The 27,937-nt window shown below is 42.7% G+C and overlaps 2 protein-coding genes across 5 annotated transcripts; one reads left to right on the top strand and one right to left on the bottom strand.

Moving 5' to 3' along the window:
* Positions 1-217: 217 nt before the first annotated feature.
* Positions 218-9,898, bottom strand: PDZK1 (PDZ domain containing 1). Its single transcript, XM_027888255.1, has 9 exons — positions 9,823-9,898; positions 7,240-7,451; positions 6,688-6,937; positions 5,631-5,767; positions 4,196-4,391; positions 3,738-3,934; positions 3,046-3,240; positions 2,022-2,321; positions 218-1,032 (listed from the first exon to the last, which is right to left on the bottom strand). The coding sequence occupies exons 2-9, from the start codon at positions 7,447-7,449 to the stop codon at positions 955-957; spliced, it is 1,563 nt and encodes a 520-aa protein (XP_027744056.1). The 5' UTR covers positions 7,450-7,451; positions 9,823-9,898; the 3' UTR covers positions 218-954.
* CD160 (CD160 molecule) lies at positions 8,390-24,812 on the top strand. 4 transcript variants are annotated; one of them, XM_027888263.1, is made up of 5 exons: positions 8,390-8,394; positions 20,868-20,966; positions 21,651-21,995; positions 23,107-23,238; positions 23,886-24,812. In XM_027888263.1, the coding sequence occupies exons 2-5, from the start codon at positions 20,876-20,878 to the stop codon at positions 23,897-23,899; spliced, it is 582 nt and encodes a 193-aa protein (XP_027744064.1). In that variant the 5' UTR covers positions 8,390-8,394; positions 20,868-20,875; the 3' UTR covers positions 23,900-24,812. The 4 variants fall into 4 exon arrangements, with proteins under 4 accessions (XP_027744064.1, XP_027744063.1, XP_027744066.1 ...); XM_027888262.1 differs by lacking the exon at positions 8,390-8,394 and adding an exon at positions 20,564-20,728; XM_027888265.1 differs by lacking the exon at positions 8,390-8,394 and adding an exon at positions 20,564-20,751 and having other exon boundaries at positions 23,131-23,238.
* Positions 24,813-27,937: the final 3,125 nt, after the last annotated feature.

The raw sequence follows: 27,937 nt of genomic DNA, 5'->3' as shown, positions 1-27,937 counted from the left end.
TCTGGATTCCTCTTTGCTGCAGTTCAGTGTGAAGTCAAAGACCACAGCCACGTCTTAATTATGTTGTATGCTACAAATTTTATTCGTGTGACTTAAATGTGTAGGTTCCCATAGCCACTCTCCCGGGCTTTGTTTGTTTTGTAATTGTTCTGGAACATAAATCATAGGGGGTTAAGAGTAAGATCTGGAGAGGGGAAAAATTAACCACTCTTAACAGTTTATTTCTGTATTGTCTTTGGTGTACAGCAAGGAGGCAGAGTATAACAGCAGCAGTATTACAGAGCCATTTGTGTCACATCAAAGTCAAAGTGGCGTTGACTTGGGGTTAGACAAACCTGCGTGACTGAATTATGCTGTTCTAACCACCATGATCCACAGCAGAGGAGAGAGAAGAGTGCTTTACCATCTCGAGTTACGAATCACGAAGTGAGCTTAGTGTTTGAAAGGGATTTCTGCAATGTTAGCAGGAAAAAGCACCAAAATGCCTGGAGTACATCGGCTTGTGCCACTTCACAGCAGTTGTCTTGCTGGGAGTACAGCAGAGTTGCCACTGGGATGGAGCTGATGGGCTTGGATTAGGGGGAGAGCTGCCTCCCCTGGGAGCTGGGGAGAAATCAGTTGCTCTTTATTAAGAGCTTACCTTTAAAAGGCTGAGATACTTACAAATCTATAAAATGTTTCTGTCCTCTGCTGCAGTCCTTAATTATATCCTCGTAGTTATTTAAGCCTTTTCATCAGTAAGTGAGTAACTGCCCACTTCACAGGGCAGAAAGCCAATGAGGTACAATTGCAGGGTGTTAAAGGGATGCAAATTACACTGAAGTGTTTATTTCAGGAAGAGATTGCAGTCCTTTGCAGGCATGGCACTCCTTGGAATAAGCAAGTTCTGGGAGGTGTAGTAGCAAAAAATTACTGAAGAAAGATTTAGGTGGTTTCTTTTTTGTTGTTGTCTCCTCACAACTTTGTGTCATCGTTGTTGTAACCGGCAGCTCTTGTGGAGGCAGCTGATTGTGAAGAGGAGGATGAGTCTGCCTGCAGAGGAGTAACAAATGTGTCCTGATTATTTTCAGTTTGTAAACATGGTTTATAGTCTGCAGTGCTATGAAGGACTACTGTGTTTTCATTTGCACAAATCACATACTTGTTTAGATGGCAAAATGAACCAACAAATATAATTTTTGTTGTTGAAGAGCTTTTTTTTGTTTAAGTACACTTAGAGAGAAATTTGGAGGATTCCTGTTGTTGAATTCCTATATCTGCTGAATTTGAACACAAAAGTGGTGCTAACTTCAGATCTGCAAAAGGCAGCTTGGGAACTAAGAAATTCTTGGAAAAATGTGCAGCTGGACATTTGCAGACAGGGCTAATGAAAAAGGAATGGATAAAGTGTTGCTCTTATTCTTCCTTGTCTGTCCCTGCTGCATGATCAGAAAACAAGCATTTAAATATTTAAGACTGACCACACAAGGGTTAACTAACACAGAGGGTTAAAAGTCACTGTTTGGAGAAGAAACACCTTCCTGCTTTTCTGACTTCTGTCATGCTTCAGATTCTTTCTCATGGCATGAAATAAGTAAAACAATTGCAAATCAGCACGTTCCCTAGAAAATGTCATCATAACCTATCAGTTGCTGTTCTTTCTCCAAAATGATCCATTTTTAAATATTTTACCTGATTTTCACAAAAGTTGTTTATGTTTTTGGTGTATTTAAGCACTTCTTCCTGCACTTCCACAATTGTATTGCCTGTTTCCCATCCTCATTAAGGATTACCATTTTTGGGTTATCTTGTTCCATAAAATTGTTATGTGCATTCTTTGTGTGATTTAATCTTCCATTAAAGATACTGTGTTTTGTGTGGGGAAAGGAAGAGTTGTTTATGATAATTAGCAGTTTCTCTTTTAACAGAGAGTCCAGGCTCAAGTTAAACTTCCTAGCTCAGGAAAATAAACTGCCTGAAAAAAGTTGTTTTCCTGTCCCCTGTGTGATCCCTCATCGTCTGCTTAATGCAGTATCACTCACCCTTTCCCTTGGCTCGGGTGAGTTTCTCTCTGGCTCTGGCAGGTGGTTTTCTGTGTAAGCAGGAGTTTCAGGAGTGTCATGGGCTGGCTCTGCCATCGAGGCTGTGATGGGAATGTTCTGGCCCTGGAAGTACCTGTAAGCATCTTTGCTGCACACCAGCAGCGTTAGTCTGTCACCACCGTTTTGGATTCTTGCCACCACTTTGTCGTAGGATTCACTGAGCACGTTTACTCCATTCACTTCCACCAAGAAGTCGTCGTTTCGTACACCTGCCCTGTCAGCTGGCCCGTCGTTCCGTACCTGCAGAGGCAAGTTCAAAGCATAAAACTTGGAAAGATGCATTAACAGCTGGTGCATTAACAACTACACTGCTGTGTTACTGCTTTCCTTACAGGATGGTAAAATCAGCATGGGGAAGGGGAGATCCGTGGGGCAGGAATGAACTGGGAGGGGCAGTGGGCCTAGACGTAATGAACATGGAGTCCTTGGTTTGAGATACAGGATGCATCTTGATTTTGATAGACTTACATTGTAGAAATGTGGTGCGGTAGAACCATGAAGACAAGTAGAAAAACAGTTTTCCTACTATTTGCAGGTCTCTGTCCAATAACTTTGAAGTTTGCTACATTTCACAGATTCCTTAGCAATGAGTGGAACCCCTCAAGAAAGCTGAAGTCACAGATGCAATTTGAGACTGCAGAATTTTGACTTTCACCAGCTGTGGAATTCAGGGGGAGGGTGAGGGGGAAGGTGTCTCTCCTATAATTAAGATGTTCTACAGTCATAAGTACTAATTTTAGTGCGCTTGCCAGCAAAAATTATACAAAAGCTGTATTCCCCTTCCCTCTGGATGTCTAGAATGGGGAATCTTCTGGTGCTTATTTTTCATCTTAGGCCAGCAATGTCACTGTGACTTAAAGAGTATAACTCTGGAGAAGAGACACTTGTGGCTTTTCTTGTATTTATTTGCAGGATGGGAGGGAGGAAGCTGTCTGACAGGCTACTCGAGCTTCTTCGTTAGTACCTCACTGATGAACAGTCCAGGCTTGTTCTTGATCATGTTTAAACTGAAGCCAAATCCACCAGGCCCTTTCACCATCTTGCAGATTCTTGGCTTGTGGTTCTCTTTCTGCTCAGTGTGCAACTCCACTCTTTCTTCCACTTTAGCTGGAGTTGAATCCTGTGCTTTGTAGTAGTATGAGAAGGGGGAAATTTTAGCCTGAAAAAAGAGACAAATTAAACATAAAACCCTCTGTTGTGAAATCTGTTTCAGGCTCTCATGCTCTACATGCTTTGTTTGAAACTTTGTTAATGACTCAGACTTCAGATGTGCTGAAGGACTCTCCTTTATTAATTTCTGGCAGAATGGGAAGCTACAGTGTTGATGATCTATGTGGGAAGGGAATTTTGTTATTCATAAATATACAGCCATGTAGCTCTGAATTTGCTGTCTTAACAGCAAACTAACCTTTCTTGTGGTGTGTTTGAATTTAGAATTGTCCCAATAGTGTTTATAAAAATCGAGGAGGCCAAAAATTTGGGTATCTGGACTTTCTGTATAATGCAAGGAGAGTTGCTGAAATATGGGTGTGTATCTTAGAGATTTCCTGCAAGTTGAGGAAGTGTCTGTCAGAGCAGGTTGGCTGTTTCATTGCTGCATATGTCTCTTCATGATGATAAAGTAACAATTCCTAGCAGGAGTTAGCAGTTTCTTACCAGTTTATACATGGCATCGGTGTCCTTATCCACAACCAGCAGTGTGGTTTTGGCCTCAGACTGCTTGATTTTTCCCACTACGCTTTCGTGGTCCAGACCATCCACTTGCTCTCCGTTGACGGCCACTAAGATGTCATTGTCCTTGAGACCTGCCGTGGCCGCTGGGCTCCCGGAATTTACATCCTTGATTATGTGATCTGAGAGCAGAAGGGAAGAAAGACTGATGTGAAGGCGTAGCTTGGTGAGTTTAAAGGCATTAAGATGAATGGCAAAGGCAAACTGTCAGAGGGGCATTTCAGGTTGAGACCAGCTCCCTGATGCAGCTCCGTGCAACGTGTCTGTAGGGGATCTCTGCTGGGCAACCGGTTGGAAAGCCAAAGAAAATGAAGCCTGCAAACCCTGTACAGGAAGGAGCTGTATGTCAAACGTCATAGTCTGTGTGTTAACTTGGTCCTTACCACCAGTATTTTGTTCCATCCGTAGATAAAATCCATAACCACTGTTCCCTTTCTGGATCTCAATGAGCCGTGGTCTGAGGGGAAGCAGTCCTAGGCTGGCGCTCTCCTTGCTCAGTACCTTCTTCTGGCTTGTGAAATAACGGTCTGTTTCTTCATTTGAAAGTAGAAACATAACATGATTTTCAGACTTCTTTACCTGTGGTGGTACATGTACAGTCTCAGATGTCACCCCTTCAACAGCAATGTGGGAATTGTAGATACTTTGGTGCTCTGACACACAGTGTGTGTGGGTGCTGCTGCTGAATGAGCTGTAAGGTGTAGGCCATGCTACTATAAATTGCTTTTCCCCCCCTTCCCCCTTTCAGTCAGAAATTTGGGCCATGACAAGATCCTGGGCATGTAATGTATGAGGAAATTTACTGTATTTCATACCGTGTTCGTGACCTGTAGGGACTCATAGAGGGCTCACCCAGTGAGCCTCAGGAGATAGTACTTGACTTATCTAGATGTGAAACTCTGCAATGTACACTTATCATAACATCTATACCACTATTTTAGATTATGGTGACATGAGTCAAGTTTCTGTCACTTTTGGTTCTCTTCTGTCTCCTTTGCTGATCCTGAGGTTTGGATTTTTTTTAACATATATATATATATATATATATTATTTTTTTTTTGTCTGTTCAGCCACTCCAAGTCCATCATTCTCCTAATCCTTTCTACTCTAATGGTTGCCCTTTTTACTCCTCTTAACCAAGGTCAGTCTGCTGCTGATGTTGCAGTAGCTCAACAAAACTTGGGTGTTGCACAGTTCCATAATGAGTTGCATGCACTGAATGATGCTGGAATGCCAGAGTATGTACTGCCTGTCTCTTGGCTCTCTGAAATCTCTTCAGCTCCAGCTGTGTTTTGGCAGTGCCAATAGTGAAAAGCTGGAAGCTTCATTAGCAACGTTCAGTGCAGCTGAGGCCGGTTAGTGAAAGCTATTGCACAGTAATTTTCATTAGTTTTGGACTTCTTGACAGGAGAAAGGAACCACTGTCTAAAATTATGACTTTTTCCTTGTTCCATGCTGACTGTATCATCAGAGAGTTTCTCTCTTCCTGCCCTGAAAACCACATTGCCCTCTTACCTTTAGGAGCATTTCCAGGCACTTCTAGGAACAGAGCATGATTTATTTAATAGGGTTCCTGGCAGCAGTGTGGTTCTGTTATTTGAAATTCTTTGGCCTGTCTTGATGGCAGTATTCACTGAGAGGCAGTTTGAGAGGCTGCTTGACAGAGAGCCAAAGCCAGAGCTGCGCTGCTGCATTGATGGTACAGGAACAGCAGCTCCCCAGATTTACTGTGAAGCCTTCAGATGGGCCAGACCTGCCTCCTCAGTAACCCTGATAGGTTGCTGTGAAAGTAGGCCAGAACAGAAGATGAATCAATACCTTTTCCACCACTTCCTCGTGTGTGTAATTTTCCACATTTTCCCCATTGATTTCAATCAGGCGATCGTTGTTTTGGACACCAGCCTTTGCAGCTGCTCCTTGTGGTGAAAGCTCTACTATGAACAACCCCTTCTGTCCTAAAATAGATGAAAACTCATTACACAGGGTAAGTCACTGCAATATGCCTGAATTTAATGGTTAAGGAAACTCAGCACTGATGTCCTCAGAGAATCCTGGTCTCTGCTTACACACAGATCACAGTGGCACCACAAACCTTCCACACAGACACGCCTCTGTCTCTTACTCTGTCTTGGAAAAATCACTTCCATGGGAGGGAGGGAGACATTCGTTCACTATCTGCAGCTCAAAGAGTTGTTTGTTTCCCTACCAAGAATGCAGGTGGGCTGATACCTGAAAGGGATTTGATTCCTGCCCCCACCAAAGTCCCTCATAGTTTTGGAGGGAGGAGCTGCTTTTAGGTCTTTCAGATAGATAGCATTCCAAAATGTCCTCCTTAGAAGTGATGCTTTTCAGAGGGCTTCCCTATTCTGTTGACTGGCCTTGGAAGAAAGGCTTGTATGGAAGAGGTTCAAAATCCTTTTTTTCCTAATGAAATAACTTCCAAATCAGGAAAAGTGTTTCTTGCAACTGCCTAGAACCTTGTGTGCTAATTCCTGAAGTGATTGGAATTAATGGAACAGGACTTAACGTAGCATGTTGAGTATGTATCTCGTATTTGAACAGGGACTGCAAACTTGGTTTCGTTAAGTGGGCTTAAATAACAAGCAGAAAAGAAGTTATTATTTCTATCTCTCTTTCTTTTCATCTTTTCTCCACCTCATAAGAAACATGATCCTCAGAAAACCTTTCACCGAAACCTTTCACTGCATGTGCTGTACAGAATTGGATCTGAACTCATCCTGCTCTTTCTTGCATTCTTTCTGGTAGTAAGAACAGTTTGTGCGTCCCTGTTAGCCCTCCTGTGTTAATTGTGTTTGCCTCTGTCCCTGCTGCCAAATCTCTCTCTCTCTCCCATCTCTTCTCCCAAGGCTCTCACCTTCTGTGGTTTTCAGGGAGAAGCCATAGTCTTTCTCCTCCTTCACTAGGAAGCAGAGCCGGGGTTGTGGAACTGCAGTGGTTCCTCTGCTGGCCATGGATGGTGGGGACTGCTCCTGCTGCTGTCCTGTTGATGCCTTTTGACCCAGCTCTTCCAAGTTCACTCCCTCCTTTTGTGCCTTGTGATAGGATGTGTCATCCAGAACAAGAAGTACAATGGAATTCCCGCTGTTTTTGATAAACTCCACCACCTGTAGCGGACAAAGGGAAATGGCAAGCAGTCACTAGAGTGGTTGAGCTAGAAGCTCTCCCCAGGAAGGACTGCACTGTCTACTGTTTTTGTTGTCTTATCCCCCTGCTTATGCACTGTGGTGGACCCCAGAGACATTTCATGGCCATGGTGAGTAATGAACGATGCAGAGGGATCCTCAGAGCAGTTCACCCAGCTCTTGGATTTCCTACCCAAAGAAGGCATAAAAAACTGGAAGAGAAAGCTGCTTGTAAGTGGCTGTGGGCCTGGGTAATGGGGGTAGTGTGGATCCCAGGGATGTACCTGTGCGTGTTCCTCCTTGTCTACAAACACACCATTAACCCTGAGGACTCTGTCTCCATCCTTCAAGCCAGCCTTTTCAGCAGGGCTGTTCTGTTCCACGTTGCGGATGATGTGCCCTGCCGTGTCTTTCTCAATGCGCAGGTAGAATCCGTAGGTCTTTTGGGGCTTTTTGGTCACTTTGCATTCTCGAGGCTGGTGGACAGATGTCATCTCTGCCAGGCATGGTGGAAAAGAGATGTGTGAGTAAAAACAGTAAGCTTGCATATATATTCCTTCTAAATGTGTTTTGAGAGACTTTGCTTCAGAATTCTTGGGGTTTTGTTTCCCAAGAAATCCAGACGTGCAAAGTTAAAGTTAGTTAACAAGGCTAGGGAGAAGAAACCTCCCTTTTCCCCTCTCCCTCTTCTTTTCTTGTCTCCCTATATCAAATGAAGTTAAACAAGATGCAGAACTGGAAAACACAAAGTCTGCCTGTGAAAACGTAGTAAAAATTGAGGTGAGGATTTAGTACCTGAATTAAGTGTTTCAAATACCAGACCACTGTAGGAAATTTATGTGGCAAAACAGAATTTCACAGACTTGCAGACTGGTCAGGGTTTGGAAGGGAGTTCTGGGGACTGTGTGGTCTGACCTCCTAGCTCAAGCAGGGCCATCTAAAGCCAGTTCCCACGTCAAAGTCCAGACAACTTTGAATATCTCCCAAGGAGGGAGGCTCTGCTACCTCTCTGGGCAACCTATGCCAGTGCTCAGTTGCTCTCATAGTTCAAGTAGTGGCCTTACATTCATTCCTGTGTTGCAGTTTGTGCCCATTGCCTCTTGTCCTGGGTACCACTGAAAAAATCCCAGCTCCATAATCTTTGCTCCCTCCTTCAGGTATTTTTATGCATTAGTAATTTCCCCTGAGCCATCGCTTCTCCAGGCTGAACAGGCCCAGCTCTCTTTTGTAAGTCTGCAAGGATCGAGACTCAACTCTACAGCTTCTCCAGGCAACCCCTGCAGATGGATGAGCAGGTGGGATCAAGGAAGGGCCTCCTTGTCTTAACCAGACTTTCCTGTTCTTAGTTATGCCAGCTAAACAAAATCAAGTTTCAAGAAAAGGCCTTGTAACTGGAGTGCTACTGTTAATGAGTGCAGGGTTTGCATCAGAGGGTGGATGTACTGATTTTTGTGATACCTGATGGCCCTCATAACTTTACATGAGGAATGGACTGGCTCTGTGACAGGCAAAAAAAGAATAAATAAATCTGTATCTAGACCAGGCACAGCTGGCTGCCCACAAGCAGCTGGCTGTGTGCTGGCTGGCCAGAAGGCAGTGTTGCTGGACAGCACCTGAGTGCCTGAGTTGGACATGAGTCAGTGGTGAACCTTTGAAGATCATCTTTGCACTGAGTGGTGTCAGAATGTAGCCAGCAGGTCAGTGGAAGGGACTGCTCCCCTCTCTTTGGTGCTTGGGAGGCCACATGTGGGTACTGTCTCTAGTTTTGGTCTCCCCAAGTACCTGACATATTGGAACCAGTCCTGAGGGGGAAATTAGGTTTTGGAGCACAAAATGTTTAAGGAGACTGCGACAGCCAAGCTTGTTCAGTCTTGGAAGGAGAAAGTAAAGGGAAGATCTTATTGACCTCCTCCAACCACCTAAATGGACTGAGTAGAGAACACAGCCAAACTCTTCTGGGAAGTTAACAGTGGTGGGATGAGAAGCAGCAGACACAGGCTGCAGCAAGAGAAATTCCAGTTAGACAGCCATAAGGGCAGCCTTTCCTCCTGGGGCCTGCCCTAGGTACTACTAGAACAGGTGCCCACAGAGGCTGTGAAATCTTCGTCCTTGGAGATGCCTGGGTTGGACGCTGAGCAGCCTGATCTAAGGTGCCCCTGTTTCTATGTGGCTTCAGACCAGACCACCCGCAAAAGTTCCTTCCCACCTAAAATCTTGCATGGTTTCATGTTGTAATGAAACTCTGTTTTGGGTGAAACCTATCATGCAGGAATACCTCGTGCTGAAGGTAAACAACAGGTGTGGCCAGGGACACCTCCAAAAAGAGTTGTCTTAGGAACTCCTGCCAAAGATCCATGAGGAGAGGAGAACGAGACCAAAGAAGACAACTTCTTCCAGTTGGAAAGTCCAGGTAATAAGCCAAGTTGGTTTGTATTCTACTGGAAAGATTTTTTTTTTCTGCCTCTCTTTACTGGCAGAAGTCAGTTTTTCAGATGTGCTGGCAGTCAAATGGTTCTGTGATAGAAACTCCATAAAGGGATGAACTGCCCTATTATTTGGACATTGTTTGGAACACATCAGATTATACTGATTGCAAGTACAATTCAAAGCAGTTTTTCTTGACAAATACTGAGAATTTGTGCTAATTCCTGAAATTAACATGCAAAACCAGTGCTACACAAAGCTGAAGATACAGCTTGGCTTTTATGGGAAAGATTATTTCTCCTTATTTAGAAAGGGAGGGAAAGTTACGGTGCACTGCATACTGCTCCCTTTAACCCATGAAAGCTTTACATGCAAAGTTATTTGGACTGTAAGAAGGAGTTTTCTAAGGGAAGAGGAATTTAGGTAAAAAAGAAATTTCTTACCTATATATCTATGTAGAGTAGCCTTCCCAGGAGTACTCTTTTAGTGTTTCTCCTGTGGCTGTACCTATAAGTAAGGCTGGACTTTGATTGGGCAAAGGTTGATTTAAAAGATTATTTATTTAACCAAGTTTCACTGAATGTGTTCAACACCTTGATAGGCTGTCTTGTCCTTGTGGGCAGAAGTGCTAATCACATGCATTTCTCAGCAGCTTTGCATTTCGTTCTGCTGATATTACAGTCAAAAACTCAGTCAAGAGGTTACCTGAGGCAAGCCTGACCTTTGCTCTGGGCAAAAGCCTTCTCCAGCTACGAGAAATGTCTTAAAGGTTTGGGTTGTGCTGGATTGACCTGGGCCAGCAACATCTGACTGCAGATCAGGGAGTTACTGGATAAAATCTGCATACCCCATGTTGGGTACCAAAAAAAAAGGACTGTGGTGGGTTAACCTTGGCCAGCAGCCAGATACCCACTGAGCCACTTTCACCCCCCTCCTCTACAGGACGTGGGGAGAAAACAGGACAAAAATGCCTGAAGAATTCAAGACAAGGACCGTAACTGGGAGAGTTACAATGAAAAAATGGTCCTGTGATTGAGGGGTGGGCCCTGACTGTTGAGGCCCTTACACTGCAACCAAGTGACCCATGTGAGTAAAGTCTCCTTGGAACAGAGGGAGGGAGCTGTCTGGGATATCAGTATGGTGAGGCCTGGCAGACTGACTGTTGTGGACCACACTCTGAACCTGCCAAGGCAAGTGCTGTGTTTACCGTGGTGGAAGCATCTATTGGGTGGCTGGAGACACACCCTGGAAACCATTTCATTGCTTCTAATGCCATCCTGAGCCTTGGAAGTCACGTCCTGTGTTGTGGTATTGAGCCTGCTCTCCTGGGCCAAGAAACACGGCACTGATTTGGTGCTTCACATATCCTCTCACCCCTAAGCCTTAGGAAAGATTGTATGGTACTGTTGTATGGCTGTTATAGGCTCAGAGGGCACTGGGGAATGGATGCTATGAAACATAGATTTTTGATACCAGAAGTTTCGCTGACTGCCCTGGTTCTACCCAAACCAGGCCCCTACACACCGTGGGTGGAGATGAGGTCCCCATAGTACAGGGAAGTGATTGGGAAAGGCAGTGTGGGTTGCTCTACCCTGGGGAAAAGGAAAGTGCTTTTGTGGGACTGCTTTTGCTCATCGACCCAGGTGCCCTTGCTGAGTAGTGCAGGAGAAAGTGGAAATCTGCCGTGTACCTCAAGGGGGTTTACCCCTGGGGCAAGATAATCCATTTTTTGACTGGTATGGTACAAGCAGTAATACAACAGGAATCCTGAACCCCACAAGGAACACGAGAATGCAACGCTGACCCACCCCAAGTGGTCTTGGTGCTCAAGGATCCAAACTGCTGATTCTCCTGCACTGAGTGATCTCGTTGACAGATAAGACCAAAGTCACCAACTGTTCCTATGGAACTTCGGGGGAGGGGGAACCTGGAATGGGGGAATAATATCTGATATATATACATATGTATAGTGTTCATAGAGGATGCCTCAACCTGACTATTGGCTATAAAGATGTTTTAAGTATGTAGTGTAAGTTGTAAGTGTTGGTAAGAAGGAATATCAGGAAAGAGATAAAATGAAAAGGTTTGAGTAGGGTGTAGAAATTCAATAATGTATGAATGGGACAGAGGATACTTTGATATATCATGCTGAGGTCACACATGATGTGAATGGCATGGAATAAGGGGTTGAGATTGTACTGGGTCTGACTGGGATGGACTTAACTTTCTTCAGGGCAAACTTCATGGGTTTTCCCCATCCTGCAGGAAAGGAGTGAGAGGAGTCTGGGTGGGTGTTTGGCTGTTGTTTGGGGTCACAAGGTCACAAGTCTGTCACAAGGTCATATCTTACCCACTATCCATAAGCACATGCAGGATTTGCTTATAGACAAGGACTGACCTGATGGTGTTTCTAATGCAAGGAAAAGCCTCCAAATCTGAGATCCCAGACCACCAAGACAATTAATGAATAGACCCATGAGAAGTTCTTCTTAAAAAATTTAACACCATTTAAAAAAAACTTTTAAACTACTCATTTCTCTCATTAACTTGCTGTGGAATTGGATTATTAGAAATAACACCTGTGTCTTCCTTGGCTGTCTGCTCCAACTGTGTAAGTCAAAGGAGAGGTAATAGAAATAAGAATAACCTAAATGTGTTGCTACAGAACAGTCATTGATGTTACAAAAGCCTTACTGTAATCCACTTACTCTAAGTGGATTTGCAAGCCCGTTGTGACTGGGGGTTGTTCCTCTTTGTATAACATAGAAAAAACCCCTAAGTGAGCCACCAAATTGTCAGCACCACAGAATCACAGAGTGGTTTGGGTGGGAAGAGTCTTTAAAGATCATTTAGTTCCAACCCCTCTGCCGTGGGCAGGGACGTCATGAAGTCAGACCTTGCCCTGTCCTCAGCTTGTCATCTCTCAGACAAGTAAGACAAAGACTGGATAAGGAGGGACATCACAGTGGTTCAAGCACAGTGCAGATGGGAACTCAGTACGAGGACCACTGGTCAGCAATCAGGGAAACAATACAGCATTTGAATCAAGATATATTTTTTTCATTGTAGTACCACTGCAATAGTCACTTGAGGTGATCCTGGGCCCCGGCAAGATTTTTCAAGAATAAGATGCGACACAAAGTGAAGCATAGAAACATTTTCTGCTTCTAGAAGGGAAAGTGTGGCCATTTTCCAAATGGGAAGGAGGTGGAGACTGTGCAGCAGTTTAAAAAGGCTTTGAAAAGAAAGCTGAGGGAGACAGGTCTGGCGGTCAACAGACTACTTAAACTTCTGGTGTGGTGAATTATGGCACGTTAGCAAACACAAATTTTGAGGGGAAGGTTCTTTGAAGCGAGGCTGGTGGCTTGTCCTAGGGCCATGACAGGAGGCTGAAGGGGACGCTCCATGCAAGGAGGATGTTTCTCTAAGACCCCACGTGTCTTAGGGCTGATTTTTGCATCTGTGGGGCTGAGACATAAGTTGTGTGGAAGTGTCCTAATGCATCCAATGCTAACAAGACCTGGAGGCCAAAAGCTCAAAAATTTTCCTACCCTTCTACCAGTAGAATGAAAATTATTTGAGAATCTATCAGAGTAAAGGCAGCTGGCAATATTTCCTCTTCTGTTTCTCGAGCCTTTTGGAAGAGTGTTCTCAAGAATAATCGTACAACTGCAAAAATGAGTAACCTAACTTAGAAAAAAAATAAAAAAGAGAAGATATTTTGCTCTTTAACAGTTGTAAAAAGTAATAAAACCTGAAAAAACCTCTCAATTCCCAGTATTCCTATATTGCAGGAGTTGGTCATGGTGACTAATTTCTGTAGACTTCAGGGGTTCTGGTTTCTCCAAAGTGTATCCCTTTTCATCTATAGGCTGGTTGTAGTAATATATGGACCTTTGTTCCTGTTGTCATTGCATTCTTCAGTGGGTTAACATTTATGAAATATTTTCTGAAAATCTTTTTTTCCGAAGCTTTCCTGATTTTTAGTTAGAAAAATTTCTGTGAAACTCACCTGTGTTAAAAAAAAAATGGTCAGAAAGAAGGGTTTTTCTAGTAGCTGTAATTGTTCACATGGTTTCCTCAGCATGCTGGGTGAATGGAGGGAAGCACCTGTGTTTTTAACTTTGGTACTGGCTAAAATTCAGTAAATTCACAGGTTCTAGTCTCCTTTTCCCAGAGCAAGCCACTGAGCCACACCTGGCACAGTTGGTCCTGTTCCAGGGCATAGTTTCTGTAAGTCCTATTTACCAGATTCTTACTCTTTGCCAAGAAGTCTGTGGTTCAGGTCAGATCCTGGCCTTGGTCTGAACACAGACATGAGAAGAATGTGTGCCCAGTGGTGCCAGGATTATGGCACTCATGAAACTTGCTTATTCACATCTGAAAAGTTTATACAGCTTCAAGTCTCAGGTTTGGTTTTTGTTGGTTTGTTTTGTTTTGTTTTGTTTTTTTTTCTTCTTAAAAAAGGGGAAAAAATGTAGCTAGCCTATGGATCACTTCTGTTTGCTTGTTTTAAATTAGTAGTTTTTTAAAAAAATTGTTACTCACCAAGGTGGTGTTGAGAAATGCTAAAGAAACTGATTTTATGGCAGATCCACTCGGTGAGAGGAGTAGAAAACAGCTGTTAATGACAGATTGGTGAAGTGGATCTTTAATGTTTTTAAAACAAGTCTAAAGATACAAAGTTCAGTCGACTAAACAGTGCCTTTTGTTACTAACACAATTGTATGAGGAGTCCAACCCTAAAACTGAGTGAATGTAGTTCATATATTTGGTTCTGCGAATGGAGCGCCCAAACAATCTGTGACACTGCCAGCATTGTTCTACTGACAAAAGGTCTATGTGGCTATTTTGGTGTGAAAATGTTCCTTCTCTCTGTTGGCAACCAACTTTCTTGCCTGGAAGCATGCATGTCCCTTCAAAGTTGATGTAAGGAGGATTTCTAAGTAGTTCTTGTATTTACTGTGCACTTGCTGACCACAACCTCGCTGGCTTCTGGCTCCCTCCAAGGGGGCAGCAGCCTCTTCAGTTAAGCCTTTCCTTCCACAGCCAAGGCTGACAAGGACTGGGAATCAGAGCCTTGGATTGTTTTAAGGTCTCCTTCAGTGAAGTAGTGTGAAAGCATATTTTCTTTGTTCTTGTATTTAAGCTGTTCAAGATCAGTACAGCCCTTTCCCTTTGCCCCTTCTTTTGCAAGTGATGGTTTTTCCACTCTGGCTTGGCAAGTGTTCTATAAAGCACCATGTGATTTGGTAATAGGAATACTTGGTTCACTGAAATCCTCCTTAATCATGAGGCAAAGTCCATTTGAGCTACCAAATGAATATTCATCAGTCATCCTGCACAAAGCCAAGTGGTAATTAATTCTTTCTCTTCTGGTGACCACATGCTCCTGACATGGGAGAGAGAGAGAAAAAAATTTCAGGGAAGCAAACAGGAATGACTTGGCAATCCTGCTGGTTTGAAGGCTTCCAGAGGAAAGGCAGAACAACCCTCCTTCTAGCATTTTGGGCTTAGGTCTTCCTGAAAAATGGGGGAGGAAAAGAAATAATTTGCTGTCCCTGTGTTTGCAGCAAAGAAAGGTATTCTGTCCCCTGGACCTGTCAGTAAGGAATTATAATGGCAGTCCTCTTGCCTCGGGCTTTGCTCTTTGTGCTTTAAATATTGAATTGTCTTCCCTAACGACCTTTTTACTGGAGAACACAAACTATAAGAAATGCTTTCTTCTTTAGCTACTCAACAAATATTCTGTACTTATCATGAATTTGGGCTTTTAGGTACAGAATTTTTTACTGAGTTAGCTATGAGGTGTTCTGTGCAGCTTCTTTTGCTGTCACATCAGGCTGAAATCGGTGTTGAAGCAAGAATTCAAAGGTCTTAAAAATGAGGAATTATGTAAAATAAGAAGCCTTTTTGGTGGAGCTATGTGCTTGTTAATAGTATTTGGCTGTAGCCACATGTATGTATGCACATGCATGCACAGCAATCAGGCTCTCTGCAGGACTGTTTGCATAACTGCAGCTGATGTTGGTTTGATTAATGCTTTTCAAATGGCAATGCCTTTGGAATTCTTGCCTTCCCTCTGGCACTGGTAACATGTGGAAAGACTTTTCATTCCAGCTCATCCTGTTGGGCATTTTCTGGATGTGTTTCAGCTCTGCCGTTCAATTGCTCTATCATTCAGTACTCTTTGGACATGCGAGATGCTGGAGACATAAAAAATAACATCATAAATCTACAAGTCTGGCTTTTTCCATCCAGCACATGGAGCTTTCTTTTTTACTAGGGCATGTACCCTCATAAAACTGTTTTTTATTCTTGACCTATGAAAGAACAGAGTAAGTTACTTACATCTAAGTTGTATGTGCATTTCTTGCCCTCTGGAGATAGATTTCTGAGTTTGACAATAGAACGTGTTCCTTTTCTTTTAAGCTTTTGAAATGTATAAATAATAACTACTATGTGTACTCCACTATTTTTCTCAAGGAGTAGGATGAAAAGATGCTTATACAATCACCAGGGAAAGCATATACTCTTCCTCAAAAAAGTACAACTCAGTGAGACAGGAAGTATCCAGGCCTAAGGCAGCAGCATCATCAAATGTAAATCTCTTTCTCTTCCCACCTTCCATTCCTCTTCTTGCCGCCTGTCCCATCTCATCCCACCCTCTCAAGTCTGTAATCCATCCAGGAAATTACTCTAATTTCTGAATTAACCTCTATATTTCTGATTTTTTGACTTTACTTTGTCAGTGAAGACACTATTCTGAAAATTTTTCTTACCCTCAGATGAGGCTGAACAAGTGTTTGGAGGGGCAAGGAGCACTATCCTCAGCTAATTAGGCAAAATTTTGCTTCAAATTTCTTACTGAGAGCATCCACTCTTGCTGCAAGAGGGATTTAAATTGGAATAGCATTAATTTACCTTTCTGTCTGAGATCAGTGAACACAACAGAAAGTCTGAATGTAGCCTTGAAGGCAAAGAGAAATCCAAACTTCCCACAGAAGTTTCCATCTTCTTGGTCACTGCATATTCCTTTTGTGTGGGAGAAACTATTGTGTTCTGCTTTGATGAGGCTTATATGATGCTTATAGAACTTTTAATAGAAACAGGAGGGTGGATAACGCCTGGTCTTGTCACTTTGTGGCTTTGAAAATCTCATTATCCGTTATCACAGCAAGGAAATGGCTACTGCTATGTTTGGCACTGCAGAAATGCAGAATGCAGCCCTTTTCCTGTGTAACTATTGAAAACTAGTATTAGAAGCTTTGGGAGGGGTATAAATCTAGACCTTATTTGAACCCAAGATTACTTTGGTATGAGAAAAAGAAAGTGTAAAATTAAATTATTTTAATATAGTGTAAAAGCCAGTAGAGTGTGTATGGGCTTATATTTAGTCTTTTAAAATTCCCTCAAACAAGGGACAGATCCTACCAGGAAACCACATGCAAGTACTAAGGACAGGATAAATCTCCATAAAATGCATACCTGGAAATAAGGTTGATTTGGTTGTAAGAGTAAAACTGGTTTTGGTGACAGCAGACCCTGATTTAACTGGAAGGTGACACAAACTTTCTAGAAAATATGCACCTACATCTTAGCTTATTGCCTGTCTTGAAAATCATCCTGATCACTCTGACATGGCTACACCTGAGCCTAAAAAAACCTAAATGATCCTGAAATCCTGAAGTGGATCCACAGTTGGAATGAGCAGGAATAAAGACCAGAGAAGGGAAAAGCAAAATCCTGTTATCCATAGATAACAGAGCTGAAGTTACATCAAGCTGCTTCCTTGGGCAGGTCACCCAGCAGAACAATTTGAAGATCTGTGTGACTGGGGGAGCCAGCACAAGCCTGAATGGAACTTGTGTGTGTGTGGCAGTAAGTTCCACAGTGGCTGAGTCCGTAGAACTGGGTCCCAAGAAGTCAAGCAGTAAGCCATTTATCCTACTCTCTTGGGATTTTTTTTTTTTCTGTTCGTTTTGCCTTTGCAGGGAGGGAGTTACACTGTTATCTCTTGTTTTTCACTTGTCTGTGCACATGAGAGATTCCCAACAGGATTCTTTAATGATTTCCTAAACTTAAACCACGTTTTTGCACCGAGTCAGATTCTCTCATGTTAATGGTTGTATTTTAAGCTGCTGCTATGAGGTTTAACTATCATACCTTCTTTAAAGCCCGTTGTGTCCTTTCAGAGAAGAGAATGATAGAATATGATCCCTCTGTAATTATGTTTAGTGACAGTGAGGTGTAAGGGAAAAGTAGCTGGTGGACACCTAAAAGGCATTTATATTAAGTAAGGAAGTGAAATTTGAAGGATATTGTCATTGTCTTCAATTCTCCCAGGGTTAACTTAGTGAGTGGCAATAATCTATTCCATTAGTTTAAAGGGGTTTGATCACTTGACTATATTAGTGTATTGATTCCCTGTAATACTGTGAAGTTACACATTTTATTGGCTTAGACAACAGTGGAGTGTTGATTTCTCAAGGTCTGCTTGCTTTGCTTTTGTGTTATTTGATTGACAATATTAATTTTGTTATATTGATTAAAAAAAAAAGAAAAAGGTACATCTTTTCACTAACTGGTACCTGGACCTGTTTTCTTTACAGTTACAGAATACATATATCTTGAGGTACAAGATTTGCAAGTTCTTTGTGTTCTCTTCAATTTTTCTTTGATCATCATGAATATATAGATATGTGGGATGCTGATAGTCCTAAACAGTTCCAGGACATGGGTTTTGTTTTGGGTATGTATTTTTCACATGATGCCTTTTTTGTTTGTTTGTTAAGCAAAGTAGGATAAAAATATCAGGATTTCAATAGCTCAGTTTTATCACTTTTTAAATATTTTGATTTAGTATAAACACACATCAGAGCTAAAAACATCCTTTTTTTTCTTTTTCATGAGGAAGGTAGGTTCTTAAAGCAGGAAATACATAGAATACAGGAGGACACTGGAGACTATACTGTGTGATCTTGTGATCTCTGTTTTTCCTGGACGTGATTGCCTTGTAATATTGTAATGAAAATTTAACTTTTGTATTGAATCTGATAGATTTACTAAAGCTGAGCCACCTGAGGAGATCTCTCTTGCCTTAGAACAAATGGGCACATATTTAGATTTATTCAGCAAGAAGGACTTTGCTACTTGCTTTTATTTTTTTTTTCCTTTTGTATGGTTGAAATAAGGGGTTTTTTTCCTGTTTCAAGCCCTATTTTAAGTAACACAGTGGGTGTGCTGGGGGTGCTCCTCTGCATCCTCGGTGTTCTCCTGTGTCACTTGTCTCCAGTGCCTGTTGAGAAGGTACATGCAGCTCACAGTGGTGGCTTCAAGCCTCCCTAGGCCTTTCTCAAATAAAAAACACTTTTCACTGCGCTATTTCTGAGGAAGAAACCTCAGAGGCACGTCCAGTCTCGTTTGCTTGTGAATGTTTATCCATAGGCTTCGCTGTGAAGGCTGAGTAACAAGGATTGCACTCCCCTGACAGGCCCAGTGCTCACTGGCCTTCAAAGAACATGTTGCTTGCTCTGCAGGAGAAGTGATTGCTTTGGCATTGGCACGAGAAAGTGGAAGGAGAAGAGAAAAAAATGCTCATCTTGCTCCCTGAATCGTGCATGCTCTGTGAATGGCTGGTATTTGTGTCTGAGCTCCCAAGCCAGCACCTTTCCCAGATGCAGTGTCTTCTTAAGGAAGTTTGGAAGCAGCTCTGGAAACTAATGTCTTTGCTGACACAGAGTGTGTACATTTTCAGTAAATATGTCTAGAACACTGAACCTTTTGTTAGTAGTGAGGATTTTGACTGCATCACTGAGCTACAGAGGCTGAACTGGCAGCATCGATTATTCCCCTGTGCACCTCTGAAGCTGCTGAAAGAGCCACTGAACTCATGCTTGTTGTCTGCACTCTGAAAATGAAACCTCTTCTGAGTCTGTGAAGTGTCTGAAAATTACTGGGTCATCAGGAGAGGAAATGTTAGCTGAGCTAATACTGCCTTAGTAAAAGCCAATAGAATCTCCTGGTCCTGGGTAGATGACCCATACCTGAAAGTTTCACATCAGAAAGGCTTTGTGGGCTGCTTTAGAACACCAGTGTGGAGGTGAAAGATAAGAATGAGTGAAGAATATGTATTGTAGTTAAAATAACACAGAAACCAACCATGCATTTAGATTCTTGCAAACACAGCCCACACGGGAATTTCTGCAAAGCAGAGAAAACTACTGAGAAATGCTTTGTTGTCATTTTTAACCCCCCCATTTCAGTGTCCTCCCCTGCCAAAAATAAGGTCAGATCATACCCAAAGAACTGTGATTTAGCTCACACAAGCACATAGGTTACAAGCACTGGGCAATGTGGAACAAGCAGAAGTTGTGCCCAGGCTAAATTGAGAGGGGGGAAAAATCAATCCCCAAGGAAACAAATTTTTTTGTGTGTGTGTGTGTGGTTTTTTTTAAATTCATTTATTTTTAAATTTTTTTTAAATTTTATTTTTAGTTACCTTCTGAATCTCAGAATCCCTCAGGGCATCTACCCTTTTGGAAAACGGAGGCCCAGCAAACCCCTCTCGCTTTTCTCCTTCCCAGCAGTGTGCCATGTTCCACTTGCTGTCCTGGCACTTAGAGATGTCTCTAAAAGACAGCTTTATTTTACTAGGAAAAAAGGAAAATTTATATTTTGGAGGATAAAAAGAAGCTCTCCTTCCTCTAATGCTAGTCTGAAAAAACAGGAGGATGTTGTGGTAAGCATTAGTTTTTTTCTTTCACAATTTATCTATTTTTTTCCTGTTGCTCACCCCAGAATTCTTCTACTTAGAGAATAAATTAGGAAATAACAAGAATTTAATTTTTTTTTTTTTTTTTTGCATCAATGAAAAAGAGATGCCAGTAGCCTGTTGTACACCCATTTTAGTGTCCTGAGACAGTTTTCTGGGAGTCAGGCTCTTTGCCTGTGCCAGCCAAATAATTTGATACAGGTGCCCTCTTGAGGAGGAGAAACAATTACTAAGGGATTTTGCTAGCTTTTAGGAATTTGTTGACAGTTGTTCAATTCACTGTACACTGCAGCAGTAACTAACTGTGTGACTGTACCCAAGTCCTAACCTTCAGCTGTGTTAGCTGGTGCCTTCTGAGCCTCAAGTAGCTTGTTGTTGCAACTTGAGTTTACTCACAGTGTGTGGGTGTTGTGGTTTGTGACATCTATTGTCTTGTTGTTTATTTATTTATTTATTTATTTATATTTTTTTCCTTTTTTGGTTTTCTTTTAAGGACCTCTGTGCTTTCCTGTCTGTGTCTCGTTTAACTGCAGTGGGTTACTTTGCCATTTACAAGATCATCACTTCGGGGGAAGGTCTGTGCCTGTTTCGCTGCTCTGTAAGTGCTAGGGCGGGTTTGCAGCACCAGGATAAGTGATGGTGGCTCTCCTCAGCTCCGTGACAAGAGCTCACAGGTAATGGCCTCTGTTTTTTTTCTTCTCTCCCCATTTTTAGTGCAGAAGATGACTCTGATCCCAAGCTTCCTCGCTAGGGTGGGAGGCGGCAGTCCTGTCCTGGCGTTCCAAATGGCAGCTCTGGCGATGCTGGTGTCAGGTAAGGAGGAGCCCTGACAAGGAAAAGCACACTGCTGGCATTCTTTTAGTCCAGTTTAGGAGTTACTTGGTGTGGCCAAGAGATGCTGCCTGGATTATAGGAAATAAAGGATATCTATTGCAATAAGCTTTCACTGAGCTGTGCTCTGCATGATGAATTTCAGTCTTTTGTTTTCTCTACGGTGATTTTTGACTAGGGAGCTGGGAGGTGAAACCTGACCCCCCAAAAAGCAGTATTTTGAGCCAATCAGTGTTTTTAGATTTTCTTTCTGTGGAACAGTTCAATACTTGATGAAAGCACAAATCTTCAAGTTGAAGAGGTAAAAACAACAGCCCACCCAAATATCCCCCTCCCCTGATGCTTTCACTTCCTTTTTTGAAGACAGGATGCTCTTCTCATCTTCCATTTCTATGAAATAAGTGAAGATTATAGAGAATGTTCTGTTTCATAATGCTTTTTCTGCAAGATCCATGATAAGAAACAGATTTTTCTTCCTTTCTTGCAAGGGAATTATTATTTGTTCTCATTGTGGTACTTGTTCTCCTGGCTGCTCTGTGCACACCTGAAGCATAAGAGAGTTCCTGCTTTCATAGTGCAGAAACAAGTGGACAAATATGGGGATGGAGGAGGAGTTGGCCTGGCACAAAGGTCAGTTCAGCTAATGTCTGCTCTCTCCCTCCACAGAACACAGCACACTGGAAATCATTTATGCATCTACCACGGAATACCTGGAAGAAGGCAAGAGCCTGAATTTGAACTGCCTCATCAGGCACCAACAGAATGAATCGTCACAGCTCGAGGCTCACTGGTATAAAAGGGCAAATAAGCAAAACGAGGCTGGGTTTGGGGAGGAGATGGAAAGCTTGCACCTCTCCCAAAACTCAGACCCCACGGCGAAAGTCACGTCCTCACTGCTGCTGCAGATTCAGAAAGTCAACCAGTCAGACAGCGGCCGCTACCAGTGCAGGGCCAAGGTAAAGAACACTGTCCTAAGTGCTGTGGGCCACTTCATCAGGGTGAATGTAACAGGTAAGCTCTGTGTGGCCAGGAGCTTGTCTGCAGAGGGAGTCGGGAGATGACGTGCTTGTGTCTCCAGTGAAATTTCTGTGTGATAAAAACTGTGTTCATGAAGATGTCTCCTCTCCTCCCAGGGCGTGAAACTAGAATTGATCGCTGCCACACTGTGACGTGTGGAATAAGCTTCAGGCTCCTCTGTCTCTTCATCTGTGCATGCTAAATGCGAGACTGACACGTGAAAAATGCTGGGGATTTGTATTAGATTGGCTGTGGCTCTCTCTGAGCTAATGGAAATAGTTCCCCGTGGGATTCCCACTCTGAGCACCATTACCAGAGCTGAAAGGAATTGGGTGGAAAAAGCAGTGTGGGAAAATGTACGTTAGTCTGGGGTTAGGTGCAGGTCTGCCACTGTTCACCTGGCATCTGTTCTGGGTTTATAGCCATAGCTGCATTCACAGGCAGCAAAGATATATTCTCTAAAATGGAGATCTGCACATTTCCTTAAATGGAGACTTTTGTGTACGTAAACATCCCGGCCTTATTGCCTCCTGAATTCACTGTAGTGTACGTAGACCTCAGGGAGGATTGGTGCTTCAAGTTCAAGGGAACTTGAAATACAGCAGCCACCACTGTGAATGACTTTGTTCTTACTGAGATGAATTTCATTCTCTTGCTTCATTGCTTAGAATAGAAAAAATACTGTGCAGAAAGACTGGGAAGGCTGAAACAAATAGTGGCAGTGCCTCTGTGAAATCATTTTTATGTGGGTCTTAACTGATCCTATGGCATGGTGTCCTCCACTTGTGCCGAGTAACCTCAGCTCCAAGCCTCCAGAAGAAGGAAATATCTATTTGGCCTCATTAGCCAAGGTGGTGAGCTTTGTAGGTTGGTTCTGATCTGGGGTGGTCTGGGAAACCAATTCATATTCCTTCCAAGCTGTTCCCCAGCTTTGTTAAAATGTAAGGATTACAGTCGTCTTTCATCTTCTTTTTCTCTGAAATATTTTGACTAAAAAATAAAATAAAAATTACACCTTTGGTCCCCGTTTTGGCAGCAATTTTTGTGTAAGGAAAGATGCAGCTCTGCAGACTTTTATTTGCATGTTGATCATCAATTATATCAGGTGTGAACATTGTCAATTCCACAGAGAGGACAGAGGTTGACCTGGAAGAGAACAAAGCTCTGAGGGTGGATTCTGGGCTGGAGGAGATGTGGACTGTGGTTACGATATCCTGGATAATTGTGTGTGTCAAAGGTAAGAGTGTATATATATATGTTTTTCTTAAAATAGATTTTATGCTTGATTTTATACAATTACAAGTCACTTGGGTGGATTTCTGGCATGGTCCTTATATTTAATGACACCCCTTTCCCATTGTAATAACCCCACAGAGGTTAACAGGGTAAAACTCCCCAGGTAGGAAGGTGAAGTGATCCCAACTAACTTGCACTAGTGTTAGTTTTGAGGGATTCTGCACAAGGTGCAGCTGAGCTGGATTCTAGCCAACACCCACAGAAATCAGCTGGCTCAGTGTCCTGTTCTTAGTCATGCCAAAACAGAGAGCATTGAATGAGGCCAGGAACACTGTTTTATGGACTTCAGGTTCCTCCTGTGTGGCCTTAGGGGAATGTGGAGTTGTGTGCTAATTTGACATCAGGTACCTTGCAAATTAAATACCAAGCCTCTGAGCAGGAAGTTGATTTAGATGTGTGAAAATCTTCCTCCTTGGCCAGATGATGCCTCAATAGAAGATCTGAGATGTGATCTTCCACTGGTAACTTTTTGGACAAGCTTGTGCTTTATTAATTGGATTGGTCAATTAATATAATTTAGTTTTGCTCCTGAACACCAGTAAATTTTTTTCCTTCTTTGTGTGTGTGTCTTTTTTTTCCCCACCCAAGGACTCATAATGTGAAGACCCTGTGAAGTCTGAGCTGCTTTGCTTAAACAACCTAATGTTCCTGAGATGCTGTAAGAGCAACTTCATTTTATTGCACGTGATTTGTCTGGGATTCATGTGGTGTTTCATGGACACTTCAGAGTTCTGGGGGAATTATTTCTGGACTTCCTCGTACTGGTTCATTGGGATTATTCCTTTTACCTGTTAACCCCATCTACCTCCTAGGGAGAGAAAAATAATTTCTTCATGATTTTTCTAGTCCTAAAATTGAAATTTTCTGACATCAATGCCAGTTCCTTCAGGTTTTGCCTTCATTGAGGCAAGAGATTTCTCATCATTGTGCTCTTTGAAATGAAGATTTGGTTTCTTTCTTTCTTTGGTTACTTTCCGGGACCTGCCTCCCATGCAGGGAGGTTTTCCTTTCTTCTACAGATCTCTATGGAAAGAAGGATTTACTGTGTTTCTCTCTCCTCTGAAACATCTCCTTGCATCTTTCTGGTCCATCCTCTGTGCTCTTCAGTTTGCTCTGAGAAAGATGCAAATATTCTCATTGGCATGAGCTTAAGGAGGGGGAGCGGGAACGAAGTCAGTGCCAAACTCACTGTTCTGAAAACAGAAACCAAGATCAGTTGTGATGGTTTGCCCTAACTCTGGGATGTTTTGAAAGGTTATTTTGTCTCCAGCCTTTTAACAGTGCTGTGTCCCTCTCCTCTTTTCCAAGTATTTATATAAATTTGCCTTTTGTCTCTCTCGGGACTTAAAATTTGGTACCAAATGACAAAGGGGAGATTGTGACATCTGTATCTGTTTCAGTGGTAATTAAAGCTTGTCTGATGAGCACTTATGATGTCTGCCATGTTTTTCGTACTTGGCCATGTTTGTAACATTTTTGGATGTCAAAGCAGACACAAATCTTTTAAATAAATAAATCAAGTGAAGGTTTCTCTCCTCGCCACTTTGCGAGGTATCTGCTCATTTCTGAAGGGCTGCCATGGCTGCTGCTGCTGCTGTTGCTGCTGCTGCATGAGCTTTTCCATCAAAGCCAGCCTGATTTTGGATTCTTGTTGGAATAATTGTGTATGTCACATCTGACAGAAGCAGCTGCTTAAAAGGGCATCTGTAACAAGCCGTTAGGATTTCTTGCTAGCTGGGGGAAGGGGGACTTGGAGGGGCTCAGGAAGAGCATTCTATGATCCCATGTTTTGGGCTCCAATGAGCCAATTCAGACTGCAGATATTTTTAGCACTATTCTTCAGCGGGCAGCGTGCTGCACAATTGCACACCAACACGATGCTTCTGCTGTAGGTTGGTGTAGCTATGTTTCCACCTCCTGGCAACTGTGAGGAATAGCTGAGGAGAGACCAAGGAGAGAGAGAATTTCTGGTTTTGCAAGTCACTGGAATATGAAGCAGGAATTTTAAAGAGGCACTTCTCTTGAGCTCAGAGAGATTTTTAACTCTTCAGAGTTCTTTATTCTGTGCTGTGGATAAGCACAGAAGCTGTTTCCAAATAGCTTGCTTTGCAACTACATGTGAAAATGAGGGCTTAGGCTGAGAGGTTGTAAATACAAGGTGCTTGCAGCAGGTCTGTAAGTAATAAAACACCAGAGAGACATTTTACATTGAGGGAGGGAGAATCAGTGTGTATATCCATGGTAACTGGGGACATGAACACAGCTAGTGAAATTCCAGCTCAAAATACCCGTACATTCTATCCATTAAGGACAGCTGTTGTCACAGAGGTACACACAGTTACAGAGGACACACGGTCAAGACTAGGCATTCTGTGAGGTAAGGGCCCTTCAGTAATAAGAAAATGCTAATTTTCTGTCAGGAATGAGTGTTTTAGGTTGCTGAAAAAATCACCAGCAAAGGAATCAGCCAAAGCAGATTTAATATTAAAGTGAAAGCATGAAAAAATTCATTGGCAAAGCTCATTTTACTACTTGCTAGATGGGAAAAGCAGAAAGAGAAAAATCGTAGTAAAATGCAAAATCAATCAATCTAAAACTAAAATCAACAACAAATTATCTACATCGAGGTAGGGTATGGAAAAATCTGATTTTCCCAAATAAAAATCTCTTTCACAAGTCAGGATGTACTCTCCCTGTCTTTGACAACAGTGCAGCCAGAGCTGAGTTTTCTCTCAGGACCCGCTCAGTAACCTATAGTGCTCATTTCCTCCTCCTTGCCAGACCAGTGCCATCTGCCTATTTCACAGGAAAAAACCAAAAGTTCTTTTGGTAGTCATCTCAGAACTGCATTGTGTGAACAGGAAAAAGGCATTTGAGGAGATTATGAAATACATATTTCTAGAACCTATAAAGAAATACAGACTGCTAATCCGAAGCTCCCAGATCAAAATGCCTTTTTCAGTGAAAATGGATTTTCAAGCTGAGTGTCCAGCTGTGCATTCAGCCAGGATCTCTTACAGGCAGAACGAGATCACTGCTCCCTGTGCCCTTGTTAACTCCATCAAAGTGTGTGTGTGTGATCTTGTACCTCTATATCGATTTTTTTAAAGTACACATACAGGTAGCAACATGCACACATAGACGTGGCCGCAGCACAGACCCTTTTTAGCAAATTAAGACATTTTATATGTATTTTAGGTGGATCCTCAGCTGTGCATGGACATAGCCATGTGTGCATAGCCTGTACAGGCCTGAGGCCGGGGGGTTGGGAAGAAGGCTGTGGTCTGTGGCAGGAATATATGCAGCCAAGTCCTTGTGGAGGGGAGTGAGAGGCTTCCTGTGTCCCCTCCTGACACTTCCACACATTCTGTGCTAGTTGACTTTTTTTTTTTTTTTGGTGTGCATGTTCTCCCAGCCTGGAGAAGCTCTGCCACCCCATCCTCAGGAGCTTCCCCGCTGGGCTCTATTTTAAGCCACGCTGGGGAGGTGAGATAATGAAGATCTTTTATCAGCAAACCCACAGTCCCATGACGGTATTAGCTTTTGTAGGAGATGACCTGACTTCAAGTTGTGTTTTCCACCTGCAGACCGCTGGTCTGTAACAAGTGAGGGCACTTTGGGCAGCACAAACCTGAACAAGGATGTGTCACAGGACTTCCCCCAGCAACTCCACTCCTCTGCATCGTACTCCCTTGCATCGAGAATAAAATCTGCCAGAAGTGCTGGTAACCAGGAGAGAAATGAGGTGAGAAGTTTCAGTGGAAACCACTGTGGAGAATATTTCCAACCCACTGACTGACGCAGAGCTGTAAGTGTTGAGTGGCTCACGAGAAAGGGAGCTTGTGACAGCAGAGGAGCCTGTATGGGGAGGGAGGAAACAGGTAAAGCACAGGCATCTCCTTATGCCTGTTACACTGCACCAAAAGAGTGTAGGCGGTGCTAAAGGGCATCCTGACTCTGGTCTCATGACTTCAGTTCACATTTGAGAGGTGAGATGTATCGTTTTTTCCTTTCTATTTCAGGTATGCTTTGTTACACAACCAATTTGTTCCACTTGCAAAAAGAAAAAAAAAATCACAGAAATGGAAGCCACTGAAAGAAAACTATTGAAACCTTGTCCTTTGCCATATGGTAACAGTACATATTTCGTATTTGGAAGTGTTGATCTAGGTGTGCTATAAACACAAGAGACAAGATTTTCCCTTCCTTAAAAAAAAAACCTTGAAAAAAATCTTCTGTGTGATGACTCTGGAGCAGTAGGCCTACAAGGGGTAGGAATTAAAGTAGTTAAGGCCACAGACATCTGTGTGGTAGATAGATTTGGTTGCTGGAGTACTGGGGTAGGGTGAGAAGCCCCTGAGGTGAATGTCTCATGAGTGGTAAGGGGGTTCTCTAGGCCAGAAGCAGAAGTTGCTGAGCATGGCTGTGCTGGCCCAGTGACTGTGTAATTAGGGGACAATCAGCTACAGTACTTTACCTTCATCTCTGAAAAAAAATCTCTGAAATCTATGTCTGCAATATAATTATCTCTGGATATTTTAACCTGGAAGTGTCAGGTTTTAAAGGTTTCATTATCCTCAGGCTTTCCCCCATCTGTTGGCTGACACTGGTGAGTGCCACACGTGGTTTATACCTGGGAA

This window comes from Empidonax traillii, unplaced genomic scaffold (genome assembly GCF_003031625.1).
Source record: "Empidonax traillii isolate 1590-97213 ecotype Southwest subspecies unplaced genomic scaffold, ASM303162v1 scaffold236:size2090792, whole genome shotgun sequence".
Taxonomy (NCBI): Eukaryota; Metazoa; Chordata; class Aves; order Passeriformes; family Tyrannidae; genus Empidonax; species Empidonax traillii.
This window is presented reverse-complemented; position numbering and strand designations above follow the sequence as displayed.

Excerpts from the sequence above, each read along its gene's own strand:
- PDZK1 (XM_027888255.1), bottom strand. The coding sequence starts at position 7,449 with ATGACATCTGTCCACCAGCCTCGAGAATGCAAAGTGACCAAAAAGCCC. Across the intron at positions 4,392-5,630 it reads ACGAGGAAGTGGTGGAAAAG|GTAAAGAAGTCTGAAAATCA; the intron begins GTATTGATTCAT and ends GTACCACCACAG. Across the intron at positions 3,241-3,737 it reads CCGATGCCATGTATAAACTG|GCTAAAATTTCCCCCTTCTC; the intron begins GTAAGAAACTGC and ends CTCTTTTTTCAG.
- CD160 (XM_027888263.1), top strand. The coding sequence starts at position 20,876 with ATGACTCTGATCCCAAGCTTCCTCGCTAGGGTGGGAGGCGGCAGTCCT. Across the intron at positions 20,967-21,650 it reads TCTGGCGATGCTGGTGTCAG|AACACAGCACACTGGAAATC; the intron begins GTAAGGAGGAGC and ends CTCCCTCCACAG. Across the intron at positions 21,996-23,106 it reads CATCAGGGTGAATGTAACAG|GTGTGAACATTGTCAATTCC; the intron begins GTAAGCTCTGTG and ends CAATTATATCAG.